Source organism: Danio rerio, chromosome 14 (assembly GCF_049306965.1).
Source record: "Danio rerio strain Tuebingen ecotype United States chromosome 14, GRCz12tu, whole genome shotgun sequence".
Classification (NCBI taxonomy): Eukaryota; Metazoa; Chordata; class Actinopteri; order Cypriniformes; family Danionidae; genus Danio; species Danio rerio.
This window is the reverse complement of record NC_133189.1, coordinates 39,257,571-39,277,167: the sequence shown is the minus strand read 5'-3', so window position 1 is coordinate 39,277,167 and position 19,597 is coordinate 39,257,571. Positions and strand designations below refer to the sequence as shown.

Sequence of the window (19,597 nt, the reverse complement as noted above, 5' to 3'; positions counted from 1 at the left end):
GTTAAAGTCAAAATTATTCACCCTCCAGTGGATTTTGTTGTTCTTTTTCAAAAAAATTTAAATGATGTTTAACAGATGTTTTTAATGTAGATACAGAAATGTCTCATTTAAATATTTATTAGTTGTGAAAATATATATAAAAGTGTTTTGGAAAGGAACACAATCTGTGATGCAAACTTACCCTATTAATAGCGGCCATTAATCAGTTCAATAAAGATCAACTTTGATTCAGTTTCATTCAGTAACGGAGTGAAGTTAATTATTACATATAAAACAAAAACAAGTGTCACTTAAAAGTGTTGTTTAGACAAGTGTTTCTCAACCACCTCCCTGAAGGACCACCAGTTCTGCACTTATTCAGATCATCAGCTTATTAGCAGAGACTGAAGGACCTGTAAAGGGTGTGACAGACAAATGAGACATCCATAACATTCTATGTTTGTGGTTGAGAATCACTGGTTTAGACTCCATCAAAAAAAATAAATAAATAAATGCAAGTAACAAAACTCCAATCAAGTGACTGAAATGGAGATTTAGTTTGGTTCTGGTGTAGAGGTCTGCATTCCCGGCTCCCGACTCCCAGGCAGCGGGACAACAAATGCTGAATATAAACGGGAGCAGTCGGGTTTGGACTAGAGATCTGCACGGGACTAAATTTTTAATCCCGCTCCAACCAGGTTTAAGTCAGAACCCTCCCTCTTATTCACACACACACACACATAGAGAGCATGAAGCTCTCTCTCTCTCTCTCTCATTCACACATAGACACACACATAGACAGCAACAAACAAGCCAAACACAGCATCACGCTCTCTAAATCACACACATACATACGCATGCTCGCTCGCTCGGGAGTTGGGAGCGATATTTAATTTACATCAGAGTTACCGACCGCTCCCTCGCTTTATTCTGAGATTTAGAATGCAGACCTCTAGTTTGGACTGAAATCTGGCAGGAGCGGGATTAAAAATTTAGTCCCGTGCAGATCTCTAGTCTGGCATAGTTCAGTTCACCCAAATATGAATATACACTGGATCACTTCATTACATGACTTTCTTTGCTCTGCTTAACACAAAACAAAATATTTTGAGGATCATTTAAACTGTATAATGCAAAATGAAACTCAATGGTGACCTGACATTTTACACCATTAATGTGCTTCACAGTTTCAATCACATTGTTCCAGCAAACGTGCCTCCAGCTCATCCTGTGTTGTTGACATTGTCATCACCTGTCACCATTGCTGTTTTTCGGAGTCCTGCTCATGGCGTTTGACGTGTGTCTGAGTGAGTGTGTGTATCTGTCCTGTGTCCTTCTCCTCAGGCAAAAATGGACAACGAGATCCTTGATTACAAAGACTTGGCAGCGCTGCCTAAGGTTAAAGCCATTTATGAAGTGCAGAGGCCAGACTACTGGTCCTATGAGTCGAGTCACAGATACTGCTCCGATGACAGGCTAGAGCGCCTCAGCTATGGGGAGGTACAGGACCACTAGAGCCCCATCGCGTCCACTCTTAGCATGTCTCCCCTCTGTTGCTGAATGACCTGGTCTTAGCTGAGCTTAGCATAGCTTTTTGTCTGTGTTTTTTCATCTATGTCGCATTTGTTGGCTGGCTGTGTGGCTATGTTTGTGCATTTCTCCAACTGCTAACAGTCAGTTAGCTCATTTCCACTGCATGGTGTGGCTCAGTACAGTTCAGTGTGACTCGTTTTTTATGGGGATTCTACTTTGTGCTGTATCTGGTGTGTGCATTGTAAAAATAATGTAATGACAACAAATATATTTAGGTTTCTTTCTATTTTAATAAGTTAACCAGGTTTCAAGCTAAGTCTTTGAGTTATACAAACTTTAACTTAATATTTTTGAGTGGTGTAAGTTGAGATGACAGGGAGCAAGATATTTTTCAGTGTGGTTTCGAAGTAAGCTATATTGTTACTAAAATGTGTTGTGTAAACACTGCAGATCAGTTGTGTGTTTTTTTTTACATAAAGATATTTTTTATACAGTATGCTGTATGCTGAATTTTGTCATTATATAACACTGTCTTCATCCATTAAGCCATGTAAAACATTTATCATGTTAAAGCATTGTCACATTAAACTTTAAGCATGCAAAATATGTTGAGTGGTGCTACAAAAGAGCAGAATAAAAAAGGATGATGTGACATAGCTCAAAAAGGCAGTTTAATTTCTTTACGTCTTCTGTTGGTCTCATGAATTCACTGATTCGTATTCACAGATCCGAGTTTACCAAACTTGAACTTTGCTCTTCTGGAAATTGCCTAATTTCTTCCCACAGGTTTCGTGTTTCTGGTCTGATGCAGTTACGGATTACTTTTTTGTGACCACGATTTTGCTTTACACTCAAAAAAAAAGTATTTTGCTGTTTGTTCAAACTTCTTATTTAAAATCAGTGTAAACACACAATTCTTAAGTTTTCTGGAGGACAACTTAATTCAGGGGTCTCAAACTGACGACCTGCGGGCCATTTGCATCCCCCCTTCTCCTCCCTCCAGCCCGCAACTGATGTGAAAAATATAATAAGATTCGGCCCAACAAAACACTTTTTTAAATCACTATCATTGTTGTACAGTCACATATAGCCACATGTGGTTTTGATCCCCCTACTGGTGGACATGTAAGGTACTGTACTTTATATTCGGGTTACTTTTAGTTTCTCTGTGTGCAGTCGAGAGTAACGCACATGCAGATTATTTCTGGAGTTCATTTAAATGCTGAAATATATGTCTGTAAGTGCTCTGTTTTTACTAAAGCTCTATTTTGGAAATACTCAAGGGTCATTTGATTATAATCAGTTTTATACCACCTGTTTTTTGTTGTACAAACACCTGGTGATGTAAATAGGATAATTTTGCTAAAATTCGATTTAAATGGTCTCATTAATAGATTTTCCTAATATGCATATTAAGATTTTGTATAGAATATGATGCATTAGTAAAATTTTACTGCTGGCTGATTTGAACATGTTAACATAAATGTGAATAAATATATATTTTCCTCTCTTTGTTGCAGTTTTACAAAAAAGAAATGATATTGAGAAGAACAATTGCCAGTAAAGTCAAAGTTACCCATATTCTTTTCTACTGTCTTACGCTATCTGGTAAATAATTACATAACTATAATCAGTGCATGCTTTTACATTTTTAAAATGTGGGGGGCACCTGCATACTGCCTTTGTAGTTGACTTTTTATAATTTAGAAAAGAGCAGTGCACTGGGGCTATTTTATGTTGCTAGGCAACTACAAAATCAACCTTCGAATCAGCTGTCCTGTCAAATCAGAAGGCTACCTTTCAGTTCATTTGATTGGACAGTGGAAAAAAAAACACATTGATGTTTAGTATTTATTTGCTTATTTGCTTTTTGCTTCAAGTACTAAGAGCACTCTAACAAAAAAGCACAGGCACAGCAGGGGATCAAAATGAAAGCAGCACAGGGTGCGGAAGCAGCACACAAAACAGTCACTTTCAATATTAAACAACAAAAAGATACCAAAAAAGCCTTTATATTTTAAAATGGTGGTGTCATGGTCAATAGACAAAGAGCAGATGTTCCTCTAATTGGCAGCTGATAAACAGTTTTAGTGATGCATGGGGCAAGCAAGAGTAAAAAGGTGAAAAAAAAAAAGTCAGTCGCTCAGCTTTTGGAGATGAATGTCTACCAGAGAATCTACAAACATGTATGTCCTCAATCCCACCCACATTGAAGCAGTCCTAATTTGCAGTGGAATTGCAAACAGAGTAAAGATGTACATGTATATAAAAGCTGAGTTGTCTGAACAGAGCTGAGACATACCATGGAGTGGAAAAGCAGCTCATACAGTATGGCTGCCTTTAGTTCACTTTTGGGAAGCTTTCTGAAAAATGCTAGTGATTTATGTGGTCTTTTTTAAGGGATAGTTCATGTCAAAATTAGTGTCAGTGTGTACTCACGATCTCGTTGTTGCAAACTATATGATGGTTTCCTAAATATCAACGAACACATGCAAAGTAATAATTGAGTTTGGAGCAACATAAAGGGGAGTAAATGATGACAGGATCTTCAATTTTGGCTGAACTATTCCTTGAATTTCTGCTTGCTGATGGGAAATATTGAGTTCTAAAGTTTTACAGGAGGTATAAAGAGGGTTGATCTGACCACAGTGGCTCCTTCACCTGCAATCCCTTTTTCTTCTTACTCCACACACATCAGATGTCATGAGATCTCTGATTTACTATTCTAAATCTTCCTTCTTTTGGTTTTGTCTCCACAGTCCTTGGGCACACTCTCCCCTTATTCTCAGGTAGACATTTAGATTTTTGGGAAAATACTCTGCATGTAGATGTATGTACAGTTGAAGTTAAAATTATTAGACCTCCTGTGGAATTTTAATTCTTTTTCAAATATTTCCCAAGTGCTGTTTAACGGAGATAATATATTTTCAACACATTTTAAGCATTATAGGTATAATAGCTAGTTTCTGATAACTCGTTTCTTTTGTCTGTGCCATGATGACAGTATGTAATGTTTGGTATCACTCTACTTTAACGCATTTTGTTGAATTTAGGTTATATTCATCTACATGCCAACTAATTCTCATTAGATTATAAGCTGACTGTAAGGTTGGGGTTAGGGTTAGGTTTAGTGCAAGTTGATTTGTACTTTCAAAGTATCTACAGTCAGTTGTGTGTCTGTTAAAGGAGCAGTATCAGCAGATATTAAGCAGTCAGTTTACTAATATTCAAATGAGAAGTAATTGGTATGTAGTTGCATTGCAACTTTTAGTCAAAAATGGGCAATATGGACCATCAAAATAAAGTCTTACCTAATATTCTACTAGTTATTTTATTATATTTGTATTCAACTTATGAAAGTGCAATTTTCAGTGCAATTTGGAGAAAAAACTACAGTATGTTAATTAGACATACAGTACATAGTTATTGGACAACAGTGGTTTGTTAAGAGAATATTGATCTTGAATTTTTTTTAGAAAAATTAAAAGAAACTGCTTTTAATACCATCAAACTATAAGACATGAGACTTTTTCCAGAAAAAAAAAGTACTGTGAACATTTTCTTGCTCCGTTAAAAAGGACTTGGGAAAAGTCACAGGAGGGTTAAAAATGTTGTATATGAATGCATGTTGAAAACATTGCTGAGAATGATAAATGAATAGACATTACAAAAGTATCTTTGAAAGTCATTTTACTGTGACAAGAATATGTTAGTCCATCTTTTATTATATTTATATTTTTGTTTATATTAATTTGGTAGGTTATAGTAATTTAGTTTTTTATTACTGTTTGTCATAATTAACTTTTCCTTTTTTATTGATTGTTTTTTTGTTTGTTAGGAATTCAAATATTCTTGCCAGTGTATTTTTTATGTAACAATATGTCAGCGAACAAGGCCTAATCACTTGCCTAATGTCATTGGAAATACATTTTGCAGTCAAATTTGTAATTTGTTGAAAAGGCTTTCCTGATAAATTACACACAAAAAAACACATAAAATACACAAAATACATTGAATTACCTTTAGATTTATTTTATTTTTTAAGGCAAGAATTATGAAGAGTATTGTTATGAATAATGAGATCTGAGCTTTTTTGGTGTGTTTAGGACATGTATGATAGTATGGACATAAGGATGAGGAGATCCTCCAGTCCGGGCTACATCGACTCTCCCACCTACAGCAGACAGGGCATGTCTCCCATTATGCCTCGCTCGCCACAGCACTACTACAGATACGGTGAGCACACAACAGCATACTCACAGAAAACAGTCCATCATCCCTGAATCATGCTGCCGCCAATCAGTAATAAACTTCATAAAGCTGATCAGCATTTTTTGCTGGTGAATAACATGTAGTGGACCAGCACTTATCAGGTTGAACCAGCACACTGATGTAAGCTGGACTGGGCTGAGGACTTTAATGAATATGCAGTATATTGGAAAATATACTGTATACATATCTTTGTTTGCTTTCTTGTAAAAGTATGGTTTGCATTGCAATAACAGCTGATTTGGTGAGTATTAATTTAAGTAACATAAAATTTGTAAACAAGTAAAAAAAAAATGGGACATTGGCATACTGACCAAGTCTTCATTTATATTATTTATTAAGATTAAGATTTTTTTAGTTTTCGTGCTTTTAGTACTTCAAATTTAGGGGTATTTTAATAAAATTAAGAATTAAACAAATGTAGTTTTTTATTGTTTTAAATGTTTTAAGTGTTTTAAATGTTAAATAATAAATGTTTTCTTTGCAACTAGCTGAAATAAAATAAATTTACAATATAAGTTTACTTTTAAGTGTCAAAAATAATTTTAGTTTTATGGTTTTGATTTAGTTTTAGTAAATTTTGTTCTTCCACCTTGTTGTTTTAGTATCATTAACTAAATATACTTTCAAAAAATATTGATAAAATTATTATTATTATTTTGTACATTTTTGTTATTAATTTAAAAGATTTAATGACATGTTTTTTTATTTTAAATATTGTTTAAACATGTCTATTTTTATATATTCTTGAGCTTTTATTGACATTTGATCATGATAACGAATATTATTTTGGAAATTAGCTGAATAAAAACACTTTTTTAATGTTTGTTATTTAACGTTTCTATTTTAGATGACAAAAATAATTTTAGCTGTGTGGTTTTGGTTTTAGTTGACTTAATATGTTTTTTAACAGTCAAATCACATTTATTTCAGTTGTGCCACGGCCAAAATTTTATTATTATTTTAAAAATTTTAATATTATTATTTTATATTTAATCTTAATTTCAATAACTGAATATATTTTATGGAACAATAATTGCATTAAATCGTGTGTCACTCAAAAAAGTTATAAAATTTTAATATCTTCATTAAATTTGTATACTAATTTTTTTGGGTGGCAAGCTAACCAACCTAAACAATTCTGGAATGATCAAATTTCGTTTTCCAGTACTTTCATTGTTAAAACTGAAACAATTTTTCATTAGCTGAAATTAAACAAGACCACATTAATTTTTATTTATTTTTTTGTTTGTTTGTTTGTTTGTTTGTTTGTTTGTTTGTTTGTAAATGTATTCAAAAATGTATTTTTTAATTTATTCAATAATTTATTCAGAATTTATTTATTTGCTTGTTTATGAATTAATTAATTAGTTAATTTATTTATGTTATTATTTATTTAAATTCATGTTGACTTTTATCAAAATATGTTTTTTTGTGTGTAAGAAATGTTAGGCTGTTATTAGGGGCGTGTCCCACCATTCCACCCACATCTTATCCTCTGCACTCGTCTGTCTGGCACAGTATGTCTTTTCCTCAGTTTAGAAATGCATACTGTCCCTGCCTGGCTAACCTCGGATCATTGATCAGATGATTCACACCGGTGTGTTGATGATGACTGAGTGTGTGTGTGTTAGGAAGTGTGCACTCATGCTCTGCTTCTGTTACTGTCATTGGCTTGGGGCTTTCGCTACAGGCACTGAGAGTGGCAGAAGTTCACCCTATTACAGTCAGCTAGACGCCCGGTCCAGCACGCCCACCACAAACCAAGCTCCCAAGCATTTCCATCTGCCAGGTAGGCCAGGCCTCGACATTCACCTCATCGGCTGCTGCCATCACTTTCATACTCATCCAGCACTATAATTCAGTTTAAAATTAACCCATAATTAAAGGGGACATATTATGCCTCTTTTTTTCTTTTTTTTTCTTGTCCCCAAAATGCCTGGGAAGTTTCAGGATGAAATATAACACAGATCATTTATTATAGCTTGCATCCCTTTAAATGCAAAGGAGCTGCTGCTTTTTCTAGAAGGGTTATTCTGACACTCCAGAAACAACAAAACAAATGAGTCTCACACAGCTAAAATTTTATGACCAATCATTTTGAAACATTTTATGAATGCAGGATATATCAGCAACCATATTGATATGGGCCGATAAATTGTCTGACTAATATTATCATTATCGGTCCAATACATTTTTTTAATTGATATAATTTTTTTTTTTATTGATATCTTTATGCTGATAAATGATGTATTATTTCCGCTGATTGAACCACTTCACGTGCTTGCTGAAAGTGAACTGAATATAAAACAATTAAGTTGTCCCAAAAAAATAAAGAATTGTGAGGATTTAGCTCTATTTAAGAAAGTTGTTGGAACAAGCAGCAAAAAGATTTTTTTAAATATATATTGGCTATTCGTTTCAAATCTCAAAAAGCTAAATTGGACCAGTTATCTGTTTTGGTGAAAAAAAAATCCATATTGGTGCATTCCTAAAATATTTTCACAACTTGAAATGACCTACTTGTTTTGGCTATGAAGTTTAGGAATAAAGCGCTGCTATTGAACAACACATCTTTAAAAAACAGCATTGAACAGACCCCCATTAGTGAAGCAGTAGAATATACAAGACTTTATACCGTAGAATATACAAGACTTATTTACACAAATTTATCAAATTGTTACTTTTTAAATATGAAATTTGACCACAATGTTCGAAGGCTTCTTTTACACTAATATGTTTTAGTTTTAAAATGCATAAGTTTTGCTACAGTTACGTTTTCCGTCCACACTACCCTGGAGTTTTCGAGCCCCAAAAACAAAGCTTTTTGGAAAGAGGAAAAGGTTGTTTTCTGTTTTAAAACACTGCTGCTTCATGTCAGTGTTGATAGGAAAAACAGAGACATCTGAAAATTGAGATTGGGACTTTTATTCTCAATATTAAGTACACAGAGTTTTTTCAGTCTTGCATGCTTTGCTTGTAAATTCAGACATCACAAGTTTGAAATAGAAAACAAACCCCCCAGTACACGTCCAGTGAATCTTCAAAGGGAACAGTGTACTGTATAAAGTCATTCATATCTGGCTACGTTGTTTCACTGTCGTAACAACAAGATTATTTTTATTTTGATATTAACAATTTAGCAGACAACAAAAATGTTAAGGCATCGTGTAGCTACACACAGTATTTATATCACTGCCGTCTTTACTGTATGCATATTTATAACAAAACAGAGCCTATAACATAACTGCATCCTTTCATTTTCATTGAAAAATATAAAACATTCCCTGTCTCTTTTGCCGAGTTTAGTTTTTACCTTAGTTTTAATAATCAATAATGGCAATCAATAATACAATACGTTTACACAATATAGGAAATATAGGCGAGTAATCAGTCAAATGTGCAGAATTAGTGTACGTGGTTACATAAATCAATATTAACTTATCTTTGCGCTCAGCCAAAACATGTTACCTGAGAACACGTAATAGATTTAAAGAGCCCATATTATACATGAAATAGGGTCATATCTTGGTTGTAAGGGTCTCCAACAACAGTTTAATATGCATGCTAGGTCAAAAAAACACTTTCATGGTCTCATAATCTGCATTTATTTTTACCTAATTATCCCAGCGACTCCTGTATGAATCGTCCAGTGATTCATTTGTTCCCAAACCCCTCCTAAGCGCGAAGCTAATCTGCGCTGATTGGACCAATGACAGTCTGTTGCGATTGGTCGACTGCCTTCAGTCAGAGAGTGAAAAGCCAAACAGCTAATCAGCAATATAAAAGTAATCACAGTTCATACACGCTCGATAGTGTAGGCGTGGATTTTAGCTGCCAGTGGGTCAATGTAAATACAGACGATGGACTTGAAAATTCAGACGACTAACTATTTTATTGAGCAAAAACTCCAAAAACAGTTGAGGAGATCTCCTAGCTTCTCACTCTGCTCTTTTCACAGACACACACACACATATTGCACACACACACACACACTTAACCCTGCTCCGGACGATAACGTGCGCGCGCGCGCGCGCACACACACACACACACACACACACACACACACACACCTCCGGACGACAGCGCGCGCACACGCACACACAGACACACACACTACTCCTCGTCCACGGAGCTCCGTTAACAAAGCAGCACGCGTCGCGTTTTTAACGTGACTTTGCACACGATAGGAGAATATAGCCAGTTAACCTGATACAGTACACGCGGTTACAAGTAACAAATCACAACTAAATACATTTGCAAGCTAGAGTAAACGAGGCAACTTTAATCGCACATACTTACACTTAAGAAATGGAGGAAGAAAAATCCATCCTGACGTCCAGCAGTAAGTTAACTCTTTACTGATCCTTCCTTTAACAAACGCCTATGAAGTATTCTTTGTAGCATGTAGTTTCCAGAAGTTTCCAGTAGTTTCCAACTGCTTGGCTATAATGCTGAGGTTTTATCTTTGGGTAGAGACTCAATATATCCATCTGCAGTGTGACTTCAATCGACCAGCATGTTTGTGTGTGTGTGTGTTTGTGGGTGGGTGTGTGTCTGGGTTTCTGCGTCAGAGGGTGGGGCCTCAGGTTTGAAATCTCCCGGGTTTGCGCATGCACGTGAATAACTTGGTTTCGTTCGTACGTCATGGCGAAACACCTAATGAATCGGTATCAAGGCGACTCGTTTGAAGCACTATGAGTCGACTCTTTTATAGATGAATCAACAGTTTTAAACACTGTATTCTTACAGATTTAAGCCTTAGCTGGATACTTCACTTCACTTAGAGCTGTGTTACACACTACATGGAGGGGAATTTTCAAAAACCCATAATATGGGCTCTTTAAAAAACCGAAGAGTTGTTAGATATAGAAAAGATTAATTAAACATCACATTTAGCAAATATAGTGAGATGAGATCCAGTGGAAAAACTGTCTGACATGAGCTTCTCTCATCTGGGGTTTGTGCTTAAAGCACCCTCTGACTGCCTGGAGCTCAGATGTCCAGAGAGTGTGTGTTTGGTCACGTGATGTGCGTTTTCAGCAGTATAGTGTGGATGGAGAGTTGTTCAGAAATGCTGGGTGAAATGCCAGTGTGGACGTGGATCATTTTTATTCTAAAACGCAGTTTTAAAACTTAAATGTATTAGCGTAAATGGGGCCTCGGTGTCTCTGATGTTTTTGCTACTGTATCCACAAACATTGTAAATCTACAGCTACTGCAGTGAGTACGTATACATGCTCTGTGGCGGGAAACTTGCAGATTTAGGAGCAGTAATACACTGTATAATAACAATCAAATGTTTTACATCACTAGAAAGAGAAATCTGAAAGCCACAAAGAAAGGTGAACCGTTTCCATACTGTAGATGCCCCAGATTATAGCACTTAAGCAAGGAAATGGCCAGATTTTGATAATATGTCCCCTTTAATGGATCAAAGTCTCTGTAACTGTTCAGTCAGTCTATACTATACATCTATAGTATGGTTCTACTCCATTTGTGTACCCTTTTTTTGTGTTTTCACCGTTCCACTCTCCTCCACCGTACCCCGAAGGTCCCTGGAAGCCTGAAGAGGAAGTAGAAAAAAAGCATTTGCTGCCTTTGCTTTCTTCTGCCTGTCACTGACATCTCCTCCAAGCTTTATTTTCTAATCTTTTCCTTTCTTCTCAGCCACAGGGGAGCCCAACATCTACAGGAAGCCTCCCATCTATAAGAGACATGGTATAGTGTGCCCGGCCTGCCTTGGCCTGTCTTTGCTCTCGCTCGGTCCTGAGGCTGTGTGGGCTCATGGGAAAGATGTGTCTGATTAGTTTTAGAGTCCTGCGGAAAATCATTTAGTCTACAACAAGAAGTAGAGAGTAAATAGAGATCATAATATATTTCTAGAGGATTTGGTGGGCAGAGTGAAAGTGTTAACGCATTTTAGAAGTTACCTCATACAGTTGGATGAAAAATGTTTGTTAGTTTCATATATATATACATGCATGGTCCTTGAATTCAATCTGATCTCTTTTTTCTTTTTTTTTTTTCTTTTTTGCTGCGGATCACAACAATAAGTTAATGCAATCAGCTTAAACAAGCAGTAATATTATTAGAGATAGCTCGAGTCAGTTTAAAACTGCAGTATCAATGCTGGTCAAGGCATTTTTTAGACTGATCCATATCAGGCTACATGAAACAGATACTTTATTTTACATCAGCTCATGCAGGTGTTATAGGTGAAGACTACAATTTGTGACAGGAATGCACAATTAAGTACAGCCTGCAGTGTGGAAGTAAGTGTGGAAAGTACAGAAACAGAGCTTTATTCATAACCAACAGGTTGAAATAGCACCAAAAGCTAAATTGAACATATTGCTTCTGTGATATGGAGTTACTGTAGTTGTATTCACAGTTTATCAATTCAGAGAGAAAGGAATACCTCACTCTAATGACACATTTATGTTCATCTATGAACTTGTTTTAACTAGTCTGGTTATTGCTATTGTAATTGATGGGAACCGTAGTTTTTAATATGGTTATGGTTTCTGTAATTAGGAACTTATTTTCATTTTTTTGATTAAATTATTGTGTTTGAATAAGGTAAAGTTTAAATGCTACAATCCTATAAATAGTTATAATAAATAAGTCGAAATACTTTATATATATAATTCCACACTAACCTCAACTGTTTGTATAATAAGAGAAAATATATTTAGTAAGTATTATTTTGTCATTTTAATGCATTGCTGTGCTGTGTATATAGTTGTTAGCATACACATTGGATTGATTTGAATAAACTTATAATAATTATAAAAAATAATAATTAATTACACTTACATAACAAGTGAATGCTGCAATAATGCAAATGTTTCAGTAACTCCAGATAAGACCTACAGAACAGTTAGCTGAAATGTTAAGCCAAACTTTTTTTTATCATATCAAATTTAATGACCAGTTTATACAGATACCCATGTGGAAGGATTCCAATACTTTTTCATGCAACTGTATGAATCAAGGCCCTGATATACAATATTTGGTTTATGTCATCAACATTGCTTGATTTCTCCTAACAAGATGAAACACGTATGATATTACAGATATAGATTGTGCTGCACGTTAGCTTGTATTTAAGTTCATATGTCATATTAACCCTTAGATCCATGGAGTGGATCTTTATTCATTATAATCAATATTGCAAGAAAGCAAATTTGAAGGTGCTGTATGTAAGATTTGACTGTTATGAATCAAAGAAATACCATAATATATTTGCAGATATTTAAGAAACATGTTAAGTGAACATATTTGCTTATCTGAAAAACAATGCTAAAGTCAGATATTCTCCTTTGAATTTGAACTTCTGGTTCCTTGTCAGAATCTCTCTTTGTTTTGGTCTCTATAACCAGCCAATTGTCAGTTTACCCAATTATATTTCAGCACTCTAATTGCACTTAACATTCACTGTAATATTTTATTTTCAAGATTTAAGGTAAACTATCTGCAGCTGCTTTCAGTATGGCAATAAATGTCATGGTATTCAAACTCACGTTTGTAGCATTTAACACTGTATAAAGCATAACCAGTACCCGAGGGGATCATTGTCTTAGAAGTTTATTCTGTTGTTCAGCCATGAAAAATTGAAATTGATTCTAAAATAAACATTTCTGATCATAAATAGGACAAAAACTCTTTGTTATGGAACATTATAGTCATCCGAGAAGGCCTAGTGAAAATGTGTTTTTATTTTGGAGTGCAGTACCAAGTTCAACCACTGGGTGTCAATCTTACATACCGCACCTTTAAAAATAACATATTTTTCTAATATATTGTTTTAAGTGTATACGGTAATATGAGACCTGTGATATGTAATAATGTAACAGAATTCTTTTTCTGCGCAACAAAAATATCTGATATTCTAATTCAGGTATAATTACTGCAGCCATAAAACTAAATAATATTATCACCAAAACTCAAAATGGTTTTATTGGCTTTATTGTTGAGCAATTACTGTATGCATTTAAATATACATGCTACTGTCTCTTGATGCTGGATTTGGCGAATAAGCTGTAAGTGATCACGATTCTGATTTTAAAGACATTGAGACTTATAGTTGTACATGGTTAAGATTGCGAATTAGAGCACTCTGACTGTAATATTAATGGTAAAATTGGCTGCTCGGATTCAATCCATTCAAGTTTTAAAATGTAAAGATATATCATGTATTTTTCTTTTGGAACTGTAATTCAAATATCACAAGAGTTTTACACATTTGCAGCCTTTAGAAGTCCATCCATGATAAATATAAAGGTCCATGTCACTAATTTGCCATGTCATGCATTTAAGGGTTAAAAAGAAACTGTCGTACTATAAGTGGTGTTTAAATATTCCATTTGCGTATTTCTTGCATCTTTTTACTCCTAAATAAAGAAAAAAAGATGAGTATATCAGGGTCTTTTGGTGGAAAAGTTGCCCCCTCTGCTTAAGCATCCAAATGCGTCCTGCTTTCGTTCCTTGCATGACAGAAGAATGTAGAGCTGGCACGAGCGCATCCTTCCTTCCACAGGAGGGTGATGAAAAAAGGATGAGGCTTGCTGAGGCATGATTAAAGCTTGCCATGCCCCCCTCTGCCGTAGATCAACTGGGAAGTGTCTGCATTAGATGCCACACTGAAAGCCAAGTTAAGCTCAGTCCTGTTGAGAAACCACTGTTAGGAAGGAAAAGCCTGTTTAAGCATGAAATGGTAGAGTGTGGAAGTGTAAACATGACCTACTCTGTTAATTCCTAAAGTGGTGGCCATTTTGCTTCTCTAAAAGGAGGGTCACACTACACTTTTGTTTCATTTACCTTTCATGACAAGAAACACAAGATCAAGACAATTTTGTTGCGTTCAAAAAATCAAGTTTGGTGCAAATAGACTAGTTTCACATTTCCGGGGGTTCTCAGTAGCGGAAGTTGTCATAGTTAAACTTATGCCTCATTTCTACTGAGTGGTACAGTACGGTTGGTTCGGGTCACCTTTATCAGGTTTGTGTCTCCACTGCCAAGGGTACCAATGGTACCATTTTGGTGGGCGTGGTGTTAGACAGAAAGTTGGAGTCGATGTCATTTTCTCTTGAAGTTCACATATCATATGAAAAGCACTTCTTACTAAGCAAATGCTTTATATACATAAATACTTTTGTATAAATAAATGATTTGAAACATATATGGTCAGTACAAACCTCTCATCTTTATTCTTCACCAGCATATGTAATGTTAACATCTTGTTAAAAAGTAATTCCGTCATTCCGAATTTATAATAGTTCAAAAGGTGATGATAATAGTTAAACATGGCAGTTTGCGCATGTTTTAAGTTGCTGAAAGAATCATTTGCTCCATTGTTTTTTTCAGGTTTCTTGTTTGTTTGCTTTTTTTGCGTGTCACTCTCGTGTGTCTGTCATTTTCTGAAAGGATCGAATGTCAGAAGAGCTTCAATAATCACGCGCACATTATTATCATCAGCTTAGGAAGTTTGTTATTTCCAATAAAGATGCGCATGTGAGCTCTCTGAAGAAAGTGAAACCACGCTACTCTTCTTTTTGGCTTTGTGGCTGTTCATCAAGATAAAGAGAAGGTTGGCTTGAGCTCGGGTTGACCATGGCTTGTTGTTATATGTATATATTATAATGGTGTAATGTGTCGGCTGTGTATTTAAAAATGGCGCTTCTTTTGTTTTCATTCTCTGTACTTTTCTCTGCAAACCAATAGTGTTCAGCTGCGTGTTTAGCTCTGCCTTTTGGTACTCTTTTGTCGTGCTAGGTACCCTTTGGAAAGGGTACTTGAAAAGAGGAGAACAGTACGGTTCGCTTTTTGGCATAAAAGTGCACTGTACTGTATCACTCAGTGGAAATGGTCCTTTAGGGTGCAGTAACTGGGAGAGTACAACAAATCATTTTATTACAATCCTATTTGCTGAGAAAATAATAATAAAAAAAAACTCCACAATGGTGTTTTCAAGACTTTCAGAAAAAGGAAAAAAATGTGTAAGACTGATGACAGCAGCCAGAAGATTAAAAAGTCATGATATTAAAAACTCCTAAGGATTTAAGATGCTGATGACCGTTAAATGTGTCAAATGTAGGTTCGTTAAAAGGGTCTATAGGAATCACATAGAAAATTGTTGTTAATACAAATGTCTCAATGGGCTTTTAGCTGATTTAAAATAATGTGAGTTTAGGAGAGGTAGATTTGAAATATTTTGAATGAAATTTGTTGAATTATGTGTATTTTTTTGCTGTTGTTACCACAGATTGTGGCATTATACGTTTGGCTTCAAGACTAGCGTGAGCACAGTTCAACAGTTGAGAATACATTCATTGTGACATAGGGAAGAGAAATGCTTCAGGCACATTCCACTTGTTTATGTGCATATCTCTTTCTGTTCATTCATAAATTGACTATATTACATTTTTTTGTGAAGTACATTAGTTAGAATCTTTTTCTAATGAAATCTATGCCATGCACTGCCATGAACTCTAACATTTTTACAAAATGATACAGTAGTAGTAATACATCTTTCCCTTAACTGCATGTTCTGTGTGTGTACTTATATGTGTATGATGTAAATATAACATATGTGCATTACAGGCTTGTTCTCTTTACCAAACTATTATTGATATTTATCCTCAACCGAGTTTCATGTAATATATAGAGTTCAATTTTGAGAATTTCATCTGGACTCAACTGTACTTACAACAGATTCCTGGACCTAGTAAGCTTTTCATCCCATTGCCAATACAAATTTGCAATTTTATATTCATTCATTCATTCATTTATTTTATTTTCAGCTTAGTCCCTTTATTAATCTAGGGTCGCCACAGCGGAATGAACCGCCTCCATTTTTTATAATACAAAAAATTATAATATTCTCATATTTAACTACTTATTATTAAAAAATGAAATACATGTAGGCCCAAATGGAATCTATTGACATTTTAAAGTGTAATTTTGAGATAACATTCTGAATTTTAAGATATTGGCTTCAACTGTCATATGGATGTGCAGAATTGTCTGTATTATTTTTATTTTTGTTCTAATCCTGTAGACATTTTCTTCACAGTTCTGACCTTTTTGGGGATAAAGTCTGTTAACTTTTGTGGATTACATTTAAGAGAGCAGTAGACATTCAGTAGTTACTGACAGCATCGAATTAGCTAAAATGTTTAAAAGACAAACACACAACTGTCAAGGGATGTATAAAACTTTTGTGAATGATGGTGGTTCAAGGTCTTCAAAGCTTCTGGCACCGGATCTGTGTGATCCTGCCAATTAGCGCAGACAATATACAACCGCTGAGATCTAGAGTGCATAAATGAGATGAATTTGCTTCAGAGATTTGCACAGAGCCGCACTAATACTGTAGATTTATTTACTGGCCAGCTCCGATACTTGCACCGTCCATCAAGTTAACTCCGAGAAAGGTCAGAACCGTCTCCTACAGCTTGTTAGATTCGTTTATTTCATATTTGTGTGTGGTTTAGTGTGTATTTTGGTGGTTATCCTCATGATACAAGCCTGTAATGAACACTTTAGAAGGAATATTTTGCTACCCATATGGTGGATCAGCGTGACAAAGCGAATAGTGTCATATTGTTGTATCTGTTTTTAAAAGAAGAAATAAAATCATCATGCAAGTCGTTTGTTTTTCAACCATATGGGTACCAATCTTAATATCTCACTAAATACTCTTTGGGATGCAAACATTTCCTCCCTTATTCTTTTCTTTTTTTTTTCCCTTGTTTTCCACCCCTTACCACCTTAAATACAATTCCCTCCACCTCTACTTTCCTCGGTCACCTTTCACTCTGTAAGTATTCGCTCTCCCTGTGCACATCCGTTTGTCTGTTTGCCCATGTGTTTGTTCAATCTCTAGTCCCTCATTTGCATTCTGTCTAATCCCTATGAAGTCTTTTTCCAGTAGGGACTGTTAATTTGTGTGCGGCCTGTGCTTCAGTGTTTGTGTTGAATCTTCTCATGTGTGTTTTTTTTTTTTATTGATGAGAGTTCAGTAAAGTTTCTATTTTTTTCGCTATAGATGTACTTTAAAGGCATTGTGTGTAATTTCTAATAATACTCAACTCTAGATTTAAAGTGTTTTGGTGCCTATTCAATGTTTTTTATTTACAGTATATGAGTGCAGATGCTTTGCATTGAGTGTTGTGGATTGTGTCACATGCAGTTACATTTGAGATTTCTTTGTTTCTTTCTAACTTGCTTACTTTATGAGGTCCCTTTAACACCTAACATTGGTATGAATTATATCTGTAAGGCACATATGGGTACACATATCGAAACATACATTTTTGGTATGAGTATTTCAGTTCAGTATGCATGTGTACCTTTGTCATTCTGTTTTTCTTTTCTTTTTTGTTTTGTTTTAGTTTGTTGTACTACAGAAATAAACATCAGAGAAGAGCACTCCTCTAAATATTTGCACTGTGTCAGGCTATATATTCATTATATATTATTTAACCTGTTAGTGATACTCCTATTAAGTTTTTATTTATATAAATCTATCACAAAAGCAGTTACAGTTGGAACGAATTGAACTAAGAACTTAATTACACTTTTTTAAAAAAATCGTTAATTAGCAGTTTCCGTATTTAGTGATCCACAAATGTTTTCAGTTTATTTACGGTTGTGAATTGCATTATGGGGCCTTGATCTCTGCTCTGTCGACTTTATTTTTTTGTGATTTGTCTTTTTATTTACTTAAAATTTCCAGCATAACAAATAAAGGACGAAAGTACAGATATTTAAAGAGAAATAAAAACCGTAAATATACCTCTAAATATACACGTTTAAAAGAAATAGGACAACAGCAACAAGTAATTACATAGCGATGCATCTTCCATTTAGAAAAATAATTTTAAAGCTTGATCTATTTCACTCCAATAAGTCACGGTATGTATTTTAGACCCATTATTCCTTGCAGTGCTGCATTCTAAACAAACAATATTATGAAACGAGAACAGCCAGAATCTTTAATATCCATGTCAGAAGTAAACCATTGCTGTAAAATATTTTTTGCAGCAGTGAAGCCAGACATTTAACAGTCTTTCCTTAACTAATGTAAAGTTATAAAGAGAATCATCATTTAACAACATAAGGCAGCGATCAAGATCAAGTTGCAATTTTGTGATATTTTAAAATACTTGAACTACATGTTTCCAGAATTTGGAAATGACCAAACATTCTCAAAACATTAACAAAAGGTACCTTTAGAATTATTGTTACACAAACTGCAGTTCGGATTTGGTAAAAGTTTCATAAGATGTTATTTATATGGGGTACAATATATTTTGTGTGCAGGATAAGAATGTGCGAGGAGCGTTGACTTTTTATGTTGAAATTTCAACTATTCAAAAAACAATGTATAGGAAATCATATTACAAGGTTTTTGTAGCGTAATATACAACACCAACCCTGACAATATATCACTTCAAACTATTAAAAATGTTAATAAAAATAAAATAAAAATTCTAAATTTTCAAGGGTAAAAGTCTATTATGCATTTTAAGTGTATATAAATATATATAAACTATGAACTATGAACATATATAAACTATGAATGAAACTATGAATAAAAACTCTATAAATACATTTTAAAAAATTCCAATTTAAGGATTTTTTTACAGTGTACATTCTCAGAAATAAAGGTACATGAGCTGTCACTGGGGTGGTACCTTTACAAAAGATACACATTTGTATTTAAAGGGTCCAAATTGGTACCTCAAAAGTATTTATTAGTACCTAAAAATTTTAAGAGGAACACATTTGTACTTTTTAAGTTCTAATA

The 19,597-nt window shown here is 34.6% G+C and overlaps 1 protein-coding gene across 30 annotated transcripts in view; it reads left to right on the top strand.

Moving 5' to 3' along the window:
- ablim3 (actin binding LIM protein family, member 3) overlaps positions 1 to 19,597 on the top strand; it is a 131,816-nt gene that overhangs the window by 93,784 nt on the left and 18,435 nt on the right. For 7 of the 30 annotated variants that reach the window (XR_012389569.1, XR_011006098.2, XR_012389567.1 and 4 more), the window contains exons 10-14: positions 1,324 to 1,479; positions 4,272 to 4,301; positions 5,619 to 5,748; positions 7,475 to 7,573; positions 11,452 to 11,502. Coding sequence is in view for 7 of the 30 variants with exons in the window: in XM_073921533.1 (XP_073777634.1) it covers positions 1,324 to 1,479; positions 4,272 to 4,301; positions 5,619 to 5,748; positions 7,475 to 7,573; positions 11,452 to 11,502 (466 nt within the window). In the remaining 23 variants the exon portion in view is untranslated. The remainder of the gene's footprint in view (positions 1 to 1,323; positions 1,480 to 4,271; positions 4,302 to 5,618; positions 5,749 to 7,474; positions 7,574 to 11,451; positions 11,503 to 19,597) is intronic. The other 23 variants (XR_011006101.2, XR_012389574.1, XR_011006100.2 and 20 more) reach the window with 8 other exon arrangements.